Genomic DNA, 18,080 nt, shown 5'->3' on the forward strand with positions numbered 1-18,080 from the left:
GGATTTTTTATTGTCCCTCATTACTAGATTTTACTCATTACCAAATTTCATTTTTAAATAAAGCTTTTAAGAGCACCAGAACATGAAATTCACTGTGTCATAAGCATGGTACAACATAATGACCTTGAGTTTTAGAAAAGGTTATTTCTTTCCTGTTTCCCGAATATTAGACAAAGAAGTACGTGATATTTTCTAAAAAAAATTGCATCGGGATTTTTTTTAAAGTTATGGTTCAGTTTTGTGAAAAAACAATTTACCTAGAACACATAACTCCCTGGGAAAATCAAATAAATAGAATACTAATATATTATTTCGCTAATTTGTTTTCTTCATTTTCTCATAAGTATTATTCCATATTTCCTGTTTTCATCCCTAGTCTTAAAATCAGTTCATCTTCAAAGCTACTTCTTCCTAAATCAAGGTAACACACAGAAGAAAGCATGACAAATGTCTGGTACATTTATTGCTCTGTACCATTTAATTAAATTTTCCTCATTTTATGTCTTTCAATTTTAAATCTTTTTGATACCAAAATCTCAACTCTTTTCTGGGAACCAAGGGTATATAATAAATTGCTGAGAAGAGATTCTCTATATAATTTATCATCTATTTGTTGTATGGAATATGTTCTTTCTTCCTGAGTTCAGCATAACTTCGAATAATCAATTTTTATTCGGACCACCTAAAGTGTTTATAATAAGCCCAGTTCCTTTCTTCAGCACCTGATAAGCAATCCTGGCACATATAAGGCACTCAAATTATTTGCTGAATAAATGAAAAGGAAGATACATTTCAGAATACAGAGACATAATTAAAAGTACCCTGCTCTCTCTTAATCTATCCTAAGGAGTTTGAAGAGACCTATAAAATATATACAATACTGGATTAAGATAATATTGTTATATTTTACTGAAAAGAATTCTTAGAATTCATTAATGTTAGCCCAAAAATCCTCATAAAACTCTTCTGAGGTGAAAAACATTATCTCCTAATTCATATAACAAGCCATTATCAAAGTCAGGTAGTAATACCTCATTTATCCAAAAATTTCTAGTATCAAGACTTTAATGTACATCATAATCACCTTTGCTCTTTAAAAGTATAGATGGAAACCCTCTGAATATGGACCTCCAGGGACAGAGCATGGGCATCTATGGAAAAAGCCCTATGGGTGATTAATGCAGAGCCAGGAGAGAGAACCACAGACATGAATGCTCTGAGGTTGAATTAAGTCTACCTAGACTTTTCACACACTTCTAATAATGTATCTGTGGTCCTAATTCACAAAACAAAACAAAAACAGAATCAAACGGGCAAAGAAAGTGATGTTAAATGGCCACACAGATATAGCAATGTGAAAATCAATAAATAGCATGTCATTAAGGAATGAAAGTAAAGCAATTATAATCAGTAAAACACTGAAAGTAAAAAACAAACAAAAGACTTAAAGTCTGACAGTCAGGAGTTTTCAGGATAATGGGGAAAAGAGCTGTAAAATCTCAGTCCTCCCAAAGGGACTCACTGTAATACTTGATTAATTTTAATGTTTATGTCAGCCCCAAGACATTAAAGCTGAATTATGTTCAACTGCATTATATTTAAAAAGAAAAAAGGATTTCCAAAAGACTGGTTAAAATAAAATGAAATCTGACATTAAAAGGGCAAGCTTCTATTATGTAGAAAATTTACTTTCATAAAAAAGCTTATTCCATGATAGTAGCAAATAATCGGACCTAGATAATATCTCCTAGCTCAATTACCCTCTTCTTCATCAGACATGTTGCCAAGTTTATTTTGGCAATTTTCAAATATCAAAACCTACCTTAAAATGACTAAGCTTTTCCACTGCGTCTAAGTCCCCCGCCACCCCACTCTGTCCCCCAAATAAAGATGACTAGGCTTTGCCATGTGACAACTGTTCAGAAAGCAATTATTGCTTACAATCCGTGGCAGCTAGAGATGGCACAACAATACAGTACTTCTTCTCACCGTAAAGCTTATCTTGAAGAGGGCGACATTTATATGGATGGATAGAAGATCTGATATTTTTACTAAAAATCCATCACATTATTTCAGTTATATTTCCTGTGCAGATCCCTAATCTGACACAATGGTGACACATAATCAAAATATTCGTAATGGCAAAATTTAAGAAAGGTACTGGAGGAAAGTGAAGTCCTCTAAGCATAATAAATTATAATTCTTTAAGAAACGTAAAATTGTTAAGGCATTTAAAATATGCAATACTGTATTGTTTTATAAATATGAGATAAACTTCTCTTTCTCTTCACATAAAAGGGCAGACCAAAATACTTTAAGAAAAGATCTAAGTGTAAATTTTTAAACACACACCTGAGAAAATACAAACTAACTCACTGGTTATGCCTCAAAGTTTTAAGACTCCAAACACAAAAAACCATTCACCTGGAGATCACAGACCAGTATAAAACACAGTCCACCCCTCCCTGTCCCATTAAATTTAACATGCCAGGACAATTTTAAAATAATTGCTTTGTTATTCTTACACCCGTTTGCTTCGTATCATTTCTAGTCACTTCATCTTCCTAAGAATTTCCTAAAAAGACTACCCTAAAACATTTTTTCATACACACTATACTCAGGATACGCCAAATCTTTCATCTAGCCACTACATAGGTATATAAATATTTAAATAATACCTTTAGAAATATTATAAAATACTACATTATAAATGAGTTCATCTCAAATTAGACAACCAAAATAGCTTAAGCCCTCTAAAAATCTGATCTATATTTAGAAACACCTAAAAACCAACATCAAATAAAGATTCCAACACCCTACCAGACGATAATAATCTAGGTTTTGGTCAGAATTTCAGAAAGACATTATACTAAAGAACAGCACCAGAAAAAACATGGTAATAAAATATCCAGGAAAATGTAGAATTATACATACTGTTGTTTTTAATGACCTGAAATAAATGAACCAGATTCCCCACAGATCAGCAGTGAACCCAAAGTAACATAACCACTATCACAAACGATTTTAGAAATTATTTTTTTCCCTTAAATTCTGGTATTATTCTATATATGAGGAATTTGACTTATTCATTAATGTAAAGAACAAAAAAAAGTATCATATAGATTACTGAGAAATACATTAAGATTGGCAAGAAAAGAAAAAGAGGGCAGGAAGAAAGAAAGAAGGGAGGAAGAGAGGGAAGGAGAGTTCACAAACATAAAATGCCAATGAAAATGAAAAACAGAAGTTTACTGTGACCAAAAACTGAAGAAATTCAAAATTAAACTATTATGAGACTCAAGCTATAAAAAAAGCAAAGTCTGATATTCAAGGCCAGTGAGAGTGCAGACAGATACACCTCAAGTCTACCGAAGGTAGGAATGTAATTGGTTCAATGTTTCTAGAAGGAGTAACATTATAAAGAAACCTTTTTAAAAGTTCACACCCTTTCATTCAACAGTGCACAAAGATAAATACATAAATATTTTAAGTGCATTATGATTTAAAATAGAAATAAAAATATAACTTTCCAACAAAATAATAATGACCAATACAGCAATCATTAAATATAATGTGATCTATTAAAAATACATTATGCAGCTAATAAAATGTTTATAAAAATGATTAATAACTTTAAGTATAAAAATAGCTTACATACACATTAAATTCTAAAAATCAGGAAATTAAATCAATATTCATATCTATATATCCACACAAATTTAAAAAAAGATAGAAAAGGGAAAAGGCAGAAAATCAAAGTAGTAATGTAACCATGGTTTTAGTCTCTGTATTTTTCAAAACTTGCTATAGTAGGCATACTTATGTAACCTAAAAGTAGTGGTATGCTGGTAAATATTTAACAACCAGTTAAGGGAATCAGGCGGTAGGGAAGTGTTTGCTGATTTCTGTGGTGTAAATATTCCTACCATGGCTAATTATAAACTACCAATGGTTTTAGCAACTGGCTTGCAAAATTTCTGGAAATTTAGCAATCAGCTCTTACAAGCCAGTACAAGCTGGCTCCAGCACACCAATGAGTCCAAAAGTATACAAAATATATAATAAGTAATGATTATGATTTCAAATCACAAATACAAAAAAGCAGCCAACAAAAAAAAATGTTATAATATAATCTTTTTTTAAAAGCCTTCTTCACTATATGAGAAGAAAAAAGATGAAAAATAACTATAAAGACGCAAATACACTGCAGAGAGGTTCAGAGAATTCCTAGGAATACAAAAATGCTATATATAGTCAACTATTACTGTACTTAAAAATAAATAAATAGACAAAAACAAAAATAGTAGGTAACTCCTAGCAGTATTTACTGGGTCATTTGTTTATTTACTACTCCATTCATTCACTCATAAAATATTTACTGAGTATGTATTATGTCTCCTATTCCAGGCTCTTGGGATACAGCTGAGAGTAAAATAGTCTCTGCCCTCATGGAGCTTACATCCTATTACAGGTATTTCATACTTTTTCCTGATGAATAACTGACATTAAATTTTCCTGAAGCCTTAATATTAAGATAAGTAAAACTAATATGAATGAGAAGCAAGGGAAACTTATACTATGTAAGTTTTTAGAGAAAAGAGAGACATAAGAAAAGTTCATTTTCAGAAAAAAGAAGGGCACAGTGAAAGAGAAGTGAAAAAATTGAAAGCAATGGCCCACCACTTCCGTGCAGGCATGCGCATCCCTTCCCTCCCTCTCGGTGAAGGGGTGTAGCATGCCAACTTTACTAAACCACGTGCAACTTTTACACCTGCCTTAAGGTCTAGCCAGGCCCCTGCCTATGAGATTAACCAATATTTTAAGATTAAGAGGTTAGCAACCACCACCTTAATTACATTTTCTTACTTTTGCAGGAGAACGTTGTTTCCGTTTCTTCTTTTTCTGTAAGTCTACTGGCTCTCTGATCTGCTTTTTGTCTCTCATCAGTTGCTCAGATACATCAGTAAAAGTAATTTCCTGCTTTACACTTATCTGTTTAAAAAAAAAAATCGATTTTAGAAATGAATAAAAAGTCCATTGTGACAAAAAAGCCATTGTTGACTCCTTTGCTAAATCTACATATAGGTGCTATCAGAATGACTATGTGTGTGCACCAACTAAAAAGAGTGCTACAGAATTCATTAATAGGCAATTGAGAAATAGGAATCGAGAGTACATAAACTAAGGGATAAACTAAGATATTTTTTAAAAAAAAATTTACATGGGAAAAAGATTAAAAATGTCATGGGGAAAGATGATCATAGAACCTAGCAGAATACAGTAGAAGTCAGGATACTGCAACATCAATTTCATTCCCACATTTAAGGAAACTGATGAAGTTAAAAGCACCAAAAAAAAAAAAAAAAAAAAAAAAGTCAAGTTCCAAATATCAATAACATATTAAGAGTTAAAAGGTATTTAAAGACATATCTGTGGGCTTTCTCTTTACTTGTAAAATACCCAGAAAACAACAAAAAAATTCTAAAAGTTGATCACTTCAAAACAAAGGTGAAGCCAAACAATGAAAATTTAATTATCTTTATGTTCAACATTTTTGACAAGATCTTAGCCAGTATTTTCCTGGGTTCTACAACAAACCGTCACCAAACGTGTTTATAGAATTGCATATGATTTTAGGCCACTACTCTGTACAAGACATGGTGTTAACTACATAATAGAGAAATATTACAAGAAACATTAAGATTTCAACAATTGTTATCACATCTTTAGATCTCAGTTCTGAGTTGCTTGTCCTAAAACAAAAACAAAAACCAAGGTTCTAAGATCACTAAGGGTACCCTCACTTCTCATCAGATTTACTGGTGTTCAGTCATCCCCTCCTCACTGCTACTTTTCAATCTACCTTGAAAAAAAAATCACAAGAATCTTAAAACTAAGAAACTTTCAACAGGCTATATAAAATACAGTAAAAATCCTTGAGAATAATCCAATAAGTACAATGTGCTAATGGCTACATTTTTAAAAACCACTAAAAAGCAGGCTGTACAAGATTATGAACATACAGATTCATAATATAAAGTTAGAAGACAGTTGTATAGAAGGGGTTCATGAGGAAAACAACATAAGCCAGGGATTTCACAATGACAAAATGAGGAGTGGAAGCTTTCATGAATTTCCAAAATGCAGGCAGTGTGAGAATCACAAATCAAGAACCTTGGCACAAAAACATGATATAAATGATTATTTAGCTAATAATTCTATCAGGTTATAGAACAGTTACAGTGACCACTCCTTATGGCTTCTTTTGGTATCAGTTATTTAAAACACAAACTAGAATGGTAAAATCACCACCAACAGGGCTTTGAAATACAGACATCTTACTGCCTCTGAAGTGGTATCTACTAAAAAGCAAGTACTTGGGCTGGGTATGAGACAAGGAGAGATGACAGACCATCTAAGCAGCTGTGGAATTGCTCTGTCCTATTTTGAAAAGGCACCAAAAAGTAGTTTAAACATTTCTGTCATCTTATAAATTGCAAAGAAACCACGGAAATGTAGTATGCAGCAATAAGAAACAAAGGAACTCTTTTTAGCAAAAGTATCAAGTACAGAACAGACAGATTCATAAATAAGCTTTGTAGTTAACAGCTATTCATAAACCAAAGAAGAGTCTTTATGTGCAAACGGTAAAAATAATGATTAATATGTATATATTTGAACCTTTTAGTTATTCCACATATATGGAAAGTAATCATATTAATACTATCATTTTCAATTATAAGTATACTTTTAACATTGTGAAAGCACAAATTCAAACCTAGAAGTATCTGTGGATCAAAGAATAGTGAATGTCGGCCGGGAGCGGTGGCTCACACCTGTAATCCTAGCTCTCTGGGAGGCCGAGGCGGGCGGATTGTTTGAGCTCAGGAGTTTGAAACCAGCCTGAGCAAGAGCGAGACCCCGTCTCTACTAAAAATAGAAAGAAATTAATCAGACAACTAAAAATATATAGAAAAAATTAGCCGGGCATGGTGGCGCATGCCTGTAGTCCCAGCTACTCGGGAGGCTAAGGCAGAAGGACTGCTTGAGCCCAGGAGTTTGAGGCTGCTGTGAGCTAGGATGACGCCACAGCACTCTACCCCGGTCAACACAGTGAGACTCTGTCTCAGGAAAAAAAAAAAAGAAGAATAGTGAATGTCAATAGACACACAGCAAGTTACATTTTCAGAATGCTCAAATAGGCTTATTATCCATAATGGAATAAAGTAATCTCCTTTCTATAAAACTTATAACTTTAGAGAAAGTGTATGGTCCATCCTAAAGTGCTGAGAAAAGATGCTGGTAAATCCCAAAACACAAAGAGATGGCATGATAGTGATAAGACAGAAAGAAAGAATGAGCTGCAAAAAGGCTAGAAAAACTTAAGCCTTCTTTGGCCCAAGCAAGACTACAATAATCTATAAAAAAAGAAAACTTCTTATGCATAGCAAAAGAGATAATTCATCCATAAACTGTCTACCCTTTCCTTGAGAACTCTCTTTAAAAGAAAAACATGTTCTCAGTGTTACTTCACACATAAAATAAACCAAAGAATAATTAATCAAAAGCAGGCATCAGCAGATGGGTAATGTTTGAAAAGACAGGTTTGCAGAATTTTTGAAACGCATTCATTAGAGTATCAAGAAAAGCCTAGGAAAGTATCAAGAATAGTCTAGGAAATATGTCAGATTTTTAAAAAACAAAAACAAATCCTCTGGTTTCTTCCCCATCATTTGAGCTATACCATTTCACCCAGTCCTATTAACACCCTCATGCCTATGTGAGGACCTGAATTTCAAAATGTTGCTCTCACTACCAGTCTAGAAATACTATCGCCACCACCAACCACCAGCCTACCCATCCTGCTTTAATCAGATTTGACTAAACCCAGACATTTCTCCTCTTAAAACTCTAAGACCCCTGCTCATCCACTGAGCCAAGATCCCTTTGGGCATCGCACTTTGAAACTATAGAAGCCACCAGACATGACTCCCTTTTCTTATCTACCTTTTATACTAATCTAACTTCCTCCCCAACATACTCAGAAATAGAGTCCTATAGTGTCATGTTTCCTTACCCCTTGCCACTGCCTTTGCTGGTCTTTCTTGCAAGTTCAAAAACAGATCTCTTAATTATCCTGACATTTTTCTCATTTTCAATCTCTTCCTCTTTATCATCCTGACTGTATTGAGAAAATCTTTCCCTTAATTCTAATCACTAACTCAAGCCCAGAATCCAGAATGACTTTCTTTTCCAAGACTTATTTAATTTCTGGCCTTAAGATAAATAAATAGTCTTATTTTTCTATTTAACTATTTCATGTATGTAAATATTGTCTTGATAGGTTAAAGTAAGATATTCTTTGCTGATATTTCCCATAATAGCTTTCACTTATTTATTCATTCAACAGCTATTAAGTGCCTGTTCTGTGCTAAATTCAGTCAGGCTAAAATATTAAAACAAAAACATGTACTGAGATTCTAATATGTGCAAAACACCATTCTAGATACTAAGAACACATTCTAAATATGAGATCTCCTTTTCAAAGGTCTTAAAATGTAGATGCAGAGTTTTGATGCATTGCAAAAAAACCCAAACTATTAATCAAAGACAGCACACGTAACACTCTAACTAAATGAATGGTACACAGAATAAGGGTAGGAATTCAAAGGAAGAAATGAAGGAGGTTTGAAACACAGGCTTTATGGATAAAACAAGAGACTGAATCAGAGCTGCAAGTGTATCATACATATCCTCCCTTTTTTTTTTCAAAATCTACTACTCTTCCCAATTTCTTTCTTCCAGACTCAATAATGTTAATAAGTGACATAACAAATATAAATGTACCTAAAATAATGTTATCAGACATCGTATGTGATGAATCAGTATTTCCTCCGGTTTGCAACTTTTGTGCTATCCCCTATCCCCACCTCCCAAACAAAAAGGTAACTGACTCCTTGGAATCTTTTTGGACTCTTCCTCCTCTTCATTCTCAATATCCTCTACCTATATCCAGTGACATCCATTTCACCTCAATTAATCTTACCAACATCACTGACTTAGGGTATTATCATCTCCCAATGTATTCTTCCACAAATAAATATAAAACTTTTTTTGTCATTTCCCCAGTGAGGAATCTGCAATTCCATGCTGTTGCCAATACTATCAATTATAAGCTCCCCAGCTAAGCTTTCATGATTTTATATGATCTACTTTATAGAAAAGACCTTGGTCACTTGGCAGAAGGATATGTCCTTACCATCTCTCCTCTCCGTTTCTGGAGCCACATGTTCGTATCAATTTTCAATTTCAATTTTTAGAATTTGCACTCATTCTCCCACCCGATTGAGTAAAAGGAAGGTGTCATTCCACCTTCCTCTATACTCTGCTACTAATTCCATTCCCACCCATCTTTAAGGCTCTGCTCCTTCACTGCCTCTCTTAAACAGTCTCCCTGACTCCATCAGCTATGTCTTCTCTTAAAAGCAGACTCAAATTTCCTCTACAAAATAAATTCTTGTGGACCAAAATTTTTCCAAACTGCTATCCTTCTTCTTTTGGACAAACATTTTGAAAGAATTATCTGTAGTCAGCAGAAAGAGATAAAATAGCTGTCCCAAATTTAGAGAAATGGTTATTCTAAGAGTAAAAATAGCACAGAATCATATTTTAAAAAAGATGTATTTAACGATCACTAGAAAGAACCTGTTTCGAAACACTGCCTAGGAAACACCCAAGTTGAATCAAGGTGACCAAAAGTATAACAAGTATTTAAATGTAAAAAGGAAGATGTAACACAACTAACTGTACTGCAAACAGTCTAAAGAAAGAATGTCAGCAATATTTGAGGGTATTCATGGAATCTAGAAAAGGAGAAATTTAAGAACGAGAGTATGACTCTGTGTGCGTGTGCATATGTATCTGTATTTCCTGTACGTGCTTGTGTATCCATCTTCCCAGCATGGATTTGGCAAGAGCAGTTAGTTGTAAGTAGCCAAAACGAAGACTACGAATTCCAAGCTGACAAAGCCACAGCACAGGGAGGTGAAGCGGTATGCTGATGCACGCACCTTTGTGAACCATATCCCTTCCCTTTTGCCTGACCCATGATTGTATGCAAGACTTTGAAAGCAGCTACATTTGTCAGGGGAGAAAGTCCACAGCTGTCCTTTGATTTTGAAAAGTTTCAGGGATCCACAACTGGAAAAAAACATTCTGATCTACTTGTCAATTACATTTCTCAACTATAAATTTACACTTTGTTTGCCATATCAGCATCTTATGATTTAGATGAAGTGATCAAATAAAGTTGCCTTACCTTAAACAGTGCTACCCATCTCTATCCTACTTAGAAATCCTGTTCTTCCAACTTCCATAAAACTACAAAATTTAAGTTCTCTCTTTTTCCTCATGGCAGTTCTGGATCCATCCTTCCAGTAATATATGCCTTTATTTTTGACAGTTTCAGTAAATCTACATCAGTGGTTCTCAAAGTATGAGGACTCCTGAAGGTCCCTGATATCCTTGCAGGTAGTCCATGAGATCAAACTACTTTCATAATAATGCCTACCTTTTTTTACTCTCCTTCTCTCACAAGTATACAGTGGCATTTTACAAAGGCTACATGACATGTCCCCACGGACAGAATATATCACTACAGATATGAGAATCCAGCTAAATTAAGCCAAACAATAAAGAGATTTGCAAAAATGTAAAGCCAATTCCCCTCCTCTAAATTTTTTGTTTTAGAATATAGGGTTACTTTTTCATTAAAAATGTTATATGCTAGGGGAATCCCAGCTCTTTGGGAGGCTGAGGCAGGAGGATTGCTTGAGTCCAGGAGTTCCAGAACAGCCTGGACAACATAGCGAGATCTCGTCTTTATTAAAAAAAAAAAATCATTATTCCTAAAACATTGGGTTCTTGAAGGGAAAATAAAAATTTTTTTTAATGTTATATGCTATCATGTAGTGAGTTCTATTGTTATTTTTAAGTTAATAACCAAAACTTCAAATTCCTCAGCTTTAAATTCTAATATGTTACATACTGGTATGCATAACCAATATAAGCAAAAGCTTTCAGGAGTTCTCAATATTTTTTTAAGAGTATAAAGGGGTCCAAGCCCAGAACATCTGGAAACTGCTCATTTAGATACACCTTAACTATACTTTGCATTCCCTTCCTCTCCTCCACTCAATCTCTTCTAATACAGATGCCTGGCCTGGGCCCCAGCAACATAAAGAAATTAGTATAGATGCTGCGTGCATGTGCGGGTTAACAGACATACATGTATTTCCTAGCTTGATCAGCTGAGATCACCAAGAAGCAATGACACCCAATATACCTAGCACCAGAACTTACTTTTAAATACCATTACCCAAATAAGAAGTAGGCCAGGCAGGGTAGCTCACACTTGTAATCCCAGCACTTTGGGAGGCCGAGGCAGGAGGACTGCTTGAGGCCAGGAGTTCAAGACTAGCCTGCGCAACACAGTGAGACCACATCTCTACAAAAAACAAACAAAAAAAGAACCAGAGTTCTTTGGGAAGTGGTTGAGCCCAGAGCTGGGACAGGCAAAAAACATAAGATGATCCTGGAAAATTATGGTACCAGAAGCTAAAGTACTCAAAAAAGGATCGGAACACGTCAAAAGAATATGAGAGCCAGCCTGAAAGAGCTCCTAATGGCCAAAGCTGGAACAATATGAGCAAGAAACTAAGCAACGATAATACTGAATTATAACTCATAGAATAAAATGAATATCCATAGATATAAGTTGAAACAGTAAAATAAAAAATAAAAATGAATGGAGGAGATGAAACAACTACCATGAACACAAACATAGAAGGAGTAAAGAAAATTAAAAATCACAATTAGGCAAACACCACAGTAATAAACTATTACAGGCAAGGTCTACCAATAGATATTAAAATGAGTGGGTGGCCGGGCACGGTGGCTCATGCCTATAATCCTAGCACTCTGGGAGGCTGAGGCAGGAGGACTGCTTGAGCTCAGGAGTTCAAGACCAGCCTGAGCAAGAACAAGACCCTGTCTCTACTAAAAATAGAAAAACTTAGCCAGGTGTGGTGGCACGCACCCACAGTCCCAGCTACTCGGGAGGGTAAGGCAGGAAGATTGCTTGAGCCCAGGAGTTTGAGGTTGCTGTGAGCTAGGCTGACGCCATGGCACTCTAGCCCAGGTAACAGAGCAAGACTCTGTCTCAAAACAAAAACAAAAACAAAAACAAAAACAAATGGGGCAAAAAAATTTCAGAAACAGGATATTTCAATAGTCACAAAATATCTTCTCCAAGATATCTGTTAATTATAAAAGAGAAAATTATAACCGTACAGTGGGGAAATCTGGCAGTTAAGAGGAAGGATCAAGGTTAGTATCATCAGTTATAAGACATAGTCACATTACGTCCCCCGATATGATGCATTGAGAAGGACACAACATCACTTCCGTGACGTTGTCAAAAATGCAGAGCTTCAATCTAACCATAAGAAAACATCAGACAAACTCAAATTGAGTGACAATCCACAAAGTAACTGACCAGCACTCATCAAAGTATCAATGTCATAAAAGAAAAGGAAAAGTCTGAGCAATTGCCACAGGTTAGAGGAGACTAAGAAGATACAATAACGAACTGAACTGTAGATCCTGAATTGAATTCTCGAACAGAAAAAGGACAATAGTGGGGAAAACGTGAAATTCAAAATAAGGTCTGTCGTTTAATAGTATTTTACCAATGTTAAATTCCTGGTTTTGACAACTATACTATATGGTTGTATAAGCTTTAACATTAGGAATGGCTGGGCGTGGTGGCTCTCGCCTGAAATCCTAGCACTCTGGGAGGCTGAGGAAGGAGGATCACTTTAGCTCACGCTTGAGCTCAGGAGTTCTACAACATTAGGGAAAGGTTAAAGGTTTATATGGACTCTACTACTTCCACAACTTTAATTCTAAAATTATTTCAAAATAAAAAGTTAAAAAACCGTTCTAGACTCTGATTTTTCTAACTATAAAAATAATCAACATTTACTGGTGTTTTTCAAGTTTGTGATTCCTCTTCCTCAGCATAGTAAAACTAAGATTTATCTAGGATTTACTGGGTTTTGGGCACTGTCCTAGGTACAATGAATGGGGAAGACACATGGTCTCTAGCCTGTACAGTCTATTGCATCTAATCCTACAGTAGTAACCCTTCGGTAAGTGTTCTCATCTCATTTTAAAAATAGGAAACTAAAGCCCAGGAAGGTTAAGTCATTCACCTAAAATGACATTAATTAAGAGAGAAAGCCAAAATTTAAATTCAAGTCCTCCAAATCCAGTGACTGAGATACTAACTACTGAGAGCTGTCATTTAAATTATATTTGTGTAATATATAATATATAAACTCTTATCCTGTTACCAATAAGGAACCTAGAACTTCAGGGAAATAAGAATCTTGCCCAAGCTATTAAGTGTCTCAAAACTAGACTTAAACCAAGATCTGATACCTTTCAGTCCAGTGTTATTTCCACTACTATAACTGTTTTTTAATAAATCGAAATTACTCAAACTTATTTAAAAATGCTTTTTGTACATATTGTATTTTTCCATATATGAACTACAGTTGCTTCTAGAATATGAAAAGAATTTCTAGTGGTTCTGGAATGTCTGATACTAATAAAGAGAAAGAAAATAAGTTTTTTAAAAAGTGGAGAAAACACAAACAATATTTAGGTAAAGCATTAGAAGACTTGAGTTTCAATGCTATCTTTTCCAATTACCAGCTGGGAGAACTTGGCTTCCAGAGGCAGTGTGACAAAACAAGAAAAGCACAGGCTGTGAGTTAGAAGAAATAAAAATTCAATTCCGGATAGTAATGCTAACGGTGTGAGGTTGAACTACTGAAATTTGGTTATTTGGAACTTTGTTCACCTATAAAATAGAAGGAAAAAACCCTGCAGGAGTTCTGCAGAGCTAAATGAGATTATATATGTAAAGCATAACTACAGTACACTGCAGAACACAGTAGATTCTTGATGCTATCATTATCATAATCATTTTCTCATCTGTTAATTGGTGGCAGTAATAATATCCATCTTACATCAGAAAATCAGATGAGATTACATAAAGAGTAGTTTGAAAACCTTAAAGTCCTAAATAAATATGTATTGTTATTATCATACAATTGCAGATATGCAATTGCTTGAATACAAAAAGAGTTACCAATTTCTACAGAATATTTCCACTTAGACATCTTACCATTTAAAACTCAATGTGGCTAAAATCAATCTTTCTTTTCAAATCATATCCTCCTTCCAAATTCCCTGCCTTTCAATATATTATCCCAGTATCTCACCTAAATATTCTATATTTTAATTTTCTTCTCTACCTTCCACCCAAGACCAAGTCGAGTTGTTGGGGTTTTTTCCTAAACACAATACACAAATCTAGAAAACACATTTCATATTTCCTTCTCTAGATCATTTATAAAGATATTAAGTTGGGACTCTCACGTACTACGTAGAGAAACTAAATTGGTCATCTTTGGTGGACTATAATTTGGCCAGCATATATTAAGAGCTTTAAGAAACCTATACTGAAGAAATAATCTCACATGACAATATTCCACATATAACATCACAATATTATTTATAATAGTTAAAAAAAAGTACAAAAGCCTAATACCCAACAATAAATAGTTAAGTTACAATGCAGCTATATGGCATTATACACTTATTAGAAATCTGACTTTTGAATAGTACTAATGACATAGAGAAATGCTCAGGGTTTAAGGATGATATAGATAAATATGTAATAAACACATTTTTACAATTTTATACAAACACACATATATATGCAACAAATTTTATATAAACATACAAATACCTACACAGAGAAATGAAAAAAAGAAACACTAAAATGCTAACAATAGGATGTTAACAGTAACTCTAGAGTAATAGGATTATAACATTTTTATTATCATTATAGTTTTAAAATTTTACAATCTTAAAAAGATACTAAGTCTAGTCTTAATGCAAATCCCTAGTATCAAAGAAAAAAATCTACTTATTATTATCTTATAATAATATACTGAGCTGTTCTAAAATCTGAAACATTAAGACAGCAAACTGAACTGAAAGAAAATCTCTATGGGTAAGTTAAAAAAAAACAGACATCAAATAAATCTTGATCCCTGCCTCACATCACCAACAAAAATTAATTCCAAATGGATTGTCAATTTAAATAGGAAAGGAAAACCATAAAGCTTTTAAAAGTTAATTTAACAAAGGGAAATATCTTCACAAAGTTGAGGTAGACAAAAATGTCTTTAAAAGGACACATTATACACTAACCAAAAAGAAAATATTTATAAATTGAATCTTATTAACTCCTCTTTATCAAAAGAGTAAAAAGACAAGCCAGGGCTGGGTGCGGTGGCTCATGCTTATAATCTTTTTTTTTTTTTTTAATTCAGGATATTATTGGGGTACAAACATTTTGGTTACACATAATGCGTTTGCCTCACCCAAGCCAGGGCTATAAGCATAGAGACGGGGGTCTCGCTCTTGCTCAGCCTGGTCTTGAACTCCTGACTTCAAGCAATCCTCCACCTTGGCCTCCTGGAGTGTTAAGATTACAGGCGTGAACTACAGGTCAGGAGTTCAAGACCAGCCTGAGCAAGAGCGAGAACCCATCTCTACTAAAAATAGAAAAATTAGCCAGGTACAGTGGCACGTGCCTGTAGTCCCAGCTGCTTAGGAGGCTGAGGCAAGAGGATCAATCGAGCCTAGGAGTTTGAGGTTGCAGTGAGCTATGATGATGCCACTGCACTCTAGCCAGGGCAACAAGTGAGACGCTCTCTTAAAAAAAAAAAAGACAAGCCAGAATCAGAAATTAAAATTATAATACAACAAATAAAGAACTACTACAAATTTGTAAGAGAAAGAAACAACCTAATAGAAAAATAGGCAAAAGATGAACATCCACCTTACCAAGAAATAATATCCAAATTGTCAATAAACATGAAAAAAATAGTTAATTTCATTAGTTATCAGTGAAAGGAAACCTAAAATCACATTGCAATTCCTCTACAAAACCACCAAAATGGCTAAAATTAAAAGGACTGGCAATACCAAATAGCAAGGCTATGGAGCAATTATAAATTGGCAAAACCAGTTAGAAAAACTTCGGCAGTAAGTACTAAAGCTGAACATACGCATACCCAGCAAATTCAATTCTAAGTATATATAACCAACAGAAACGGGTACATACATGCACCACAAGGCACGTCCAAAAATATTCACAACAGCACTTTTCATAATAGACCATATCTAGAAACAATCTATATGCCTATTATAACTAGAATGAATGATATTCACTCAACCAATGAGACTACAGAAATGAGAATAAACTACCACTACATAGAAAAGCATGGCATAAGCAATGTAAAACAAAGAAAGCAGACACTAGAGTACATAGTATATATGATTCTATTTATTTCAAATTCAAAATCAGGTAAAACTAACAGACTATGATAAAAGTGTTAGGGTAGTGGTAATCTTTAGGAATTAGAGGAGGGCTGTGACTAAAAAGAATAGAAGAGGAGGACCTCTGGGATGCTAGTAATGGTCCACCAGATGTTCACCTTTTGGAAAATTCATCAAGAAGTACACTCACAATTTGTGTACTTTTCTATATGAATGTTACATTTCAATAAAAATACACCTAAAGAAATAATAAAATGTGCATACTATAAATGTGCATACACAACACACACACACACACATATACAAGCATGTTCCTTTCATCACCATTTCATTCAAACAAACCAACCTAGTAATAAGATAAATGTCAATCAATAGGGGAATGATTAAATAAATTATGGCATACCATTTAATCGGTCATTAAAATAAATAAGACAGTTTTATATGCAATAACATGGAAATCTCTACATGTCATTAAATGAATAATGCAAACTTCAAATGCATACAAATAGCATTATCCAATTTATATAAAACAAAATATTTATATATTTACATGAAATATGTATATATTATATACTCGAAACATATTATATAGACAAATACACACAACAAATATGTTTATTTATAATGGTAAAAATTTACAGAAAGATATCAATATTAGTAGTTATCTCTTTGGAATCAGAGCAGACAGGTTGGAAACAAAGAAATTTTACTCATTATTTTATTATTTTCTTTTGTATCATTTTAATTTTCACAATGACTATATAGTCCTTTTATAATAAATTACAGCATATAAATATGAAAAGACCAAAGTAGACATCTCTGAAACTGATCTAGCTGGGCTGACCCTATCATAGCCTTGTCCTAAATGATTTCCTATTTGTGGACTACTGACCTAAGAGTGTAACTCTCGTTTGGAAACACTGTCTCACAATTCCACATGAAGCAATTAGACATGAAAGATCAGACAGAACTATATGAAGAGTGTTAGAAGACAGACTATGTTATTAAAGTCATCTAGAAAGAAATCTATTAACAATTTATGTCCACCTAAGGGTCAAACAACTTTAAGGGCAGGGGAGGATACTAAAAAATAGACCATGCTGGGTTGGCTTCCTAAAACAATCCACTAGTAGAGATATTCTGATACATCTACTTACCAGGTGAGTTGAAATCAACATGACTCTCACCAGGAAAGACTATGAAGGAATAGTACCCAGTCCACGCTTTATGCTCAAATATTGATTCCTATCAGATAAGACACTCTTTTTAAGAGTCGTGTAGCATGTGAGTAAAATTTTGTGAAAAACGTTATCAGTTACCATATATTCTCCTTAAAACCAGCTCAATTAATCTACTTCCGAAAATGAGATTCAAAGAGTATGCTGAAGTGAAAAGGATTTGAATGTATTTTAAAAAAAGAAAAAGCACTTCTTGAAACATACAGGCCCTCTAAAGCCAATGCAATCACTTCAAAAGGTAAGGACCCAACAGGCAGTGAACATAACAATACCACTGAATCCCTCAAATGAACTTTAAAAGAAACGCAATGGTAATAAGAATTGGGTACATGGCCAGGCGCGGTGGCTCACGCCTGTAAT

General features: G+C 34.2%; 1 protein-coding gene across 1 annotated transcript in view; it reads right to left on the reverse strand.

The window, feature by feature from the left end:
• ZNF148 (zinc finger protein 148) overlaps positions 1–18,080 on the reverse strand; it is a 147,305-nt gene that overhangs the window by 46,998 nt on the left and 82,227 nt on the right. The window contains exon 5 of the mRNA XM_012641807.1: positions 4,867–4,992. Coding sequence (XP_012497261.1) covers positions 4,867–4,992 — 126 coding nt within the window. The remainder of the gene's footprint in view (positions 1–4,866; positions 4,993–18,080) is intronic.

Source organism: Propithecus coquereli, unplaced genomic scaffold (assembly GCF_000956105.1).
Source record: "Propithecus coquereli isolate 6110/MARCELLA unplaced genomic scaffold, Pcoq_1.0 Scaffold10, whole genome shotgun sequence".
NCBI classification, from domain to species: domain Eukaryota; kingdom Metazoa; phylum Chordata; class Mammalia; order Primates; family Indriidae; genus Propithecus; species Propithecus coquereli.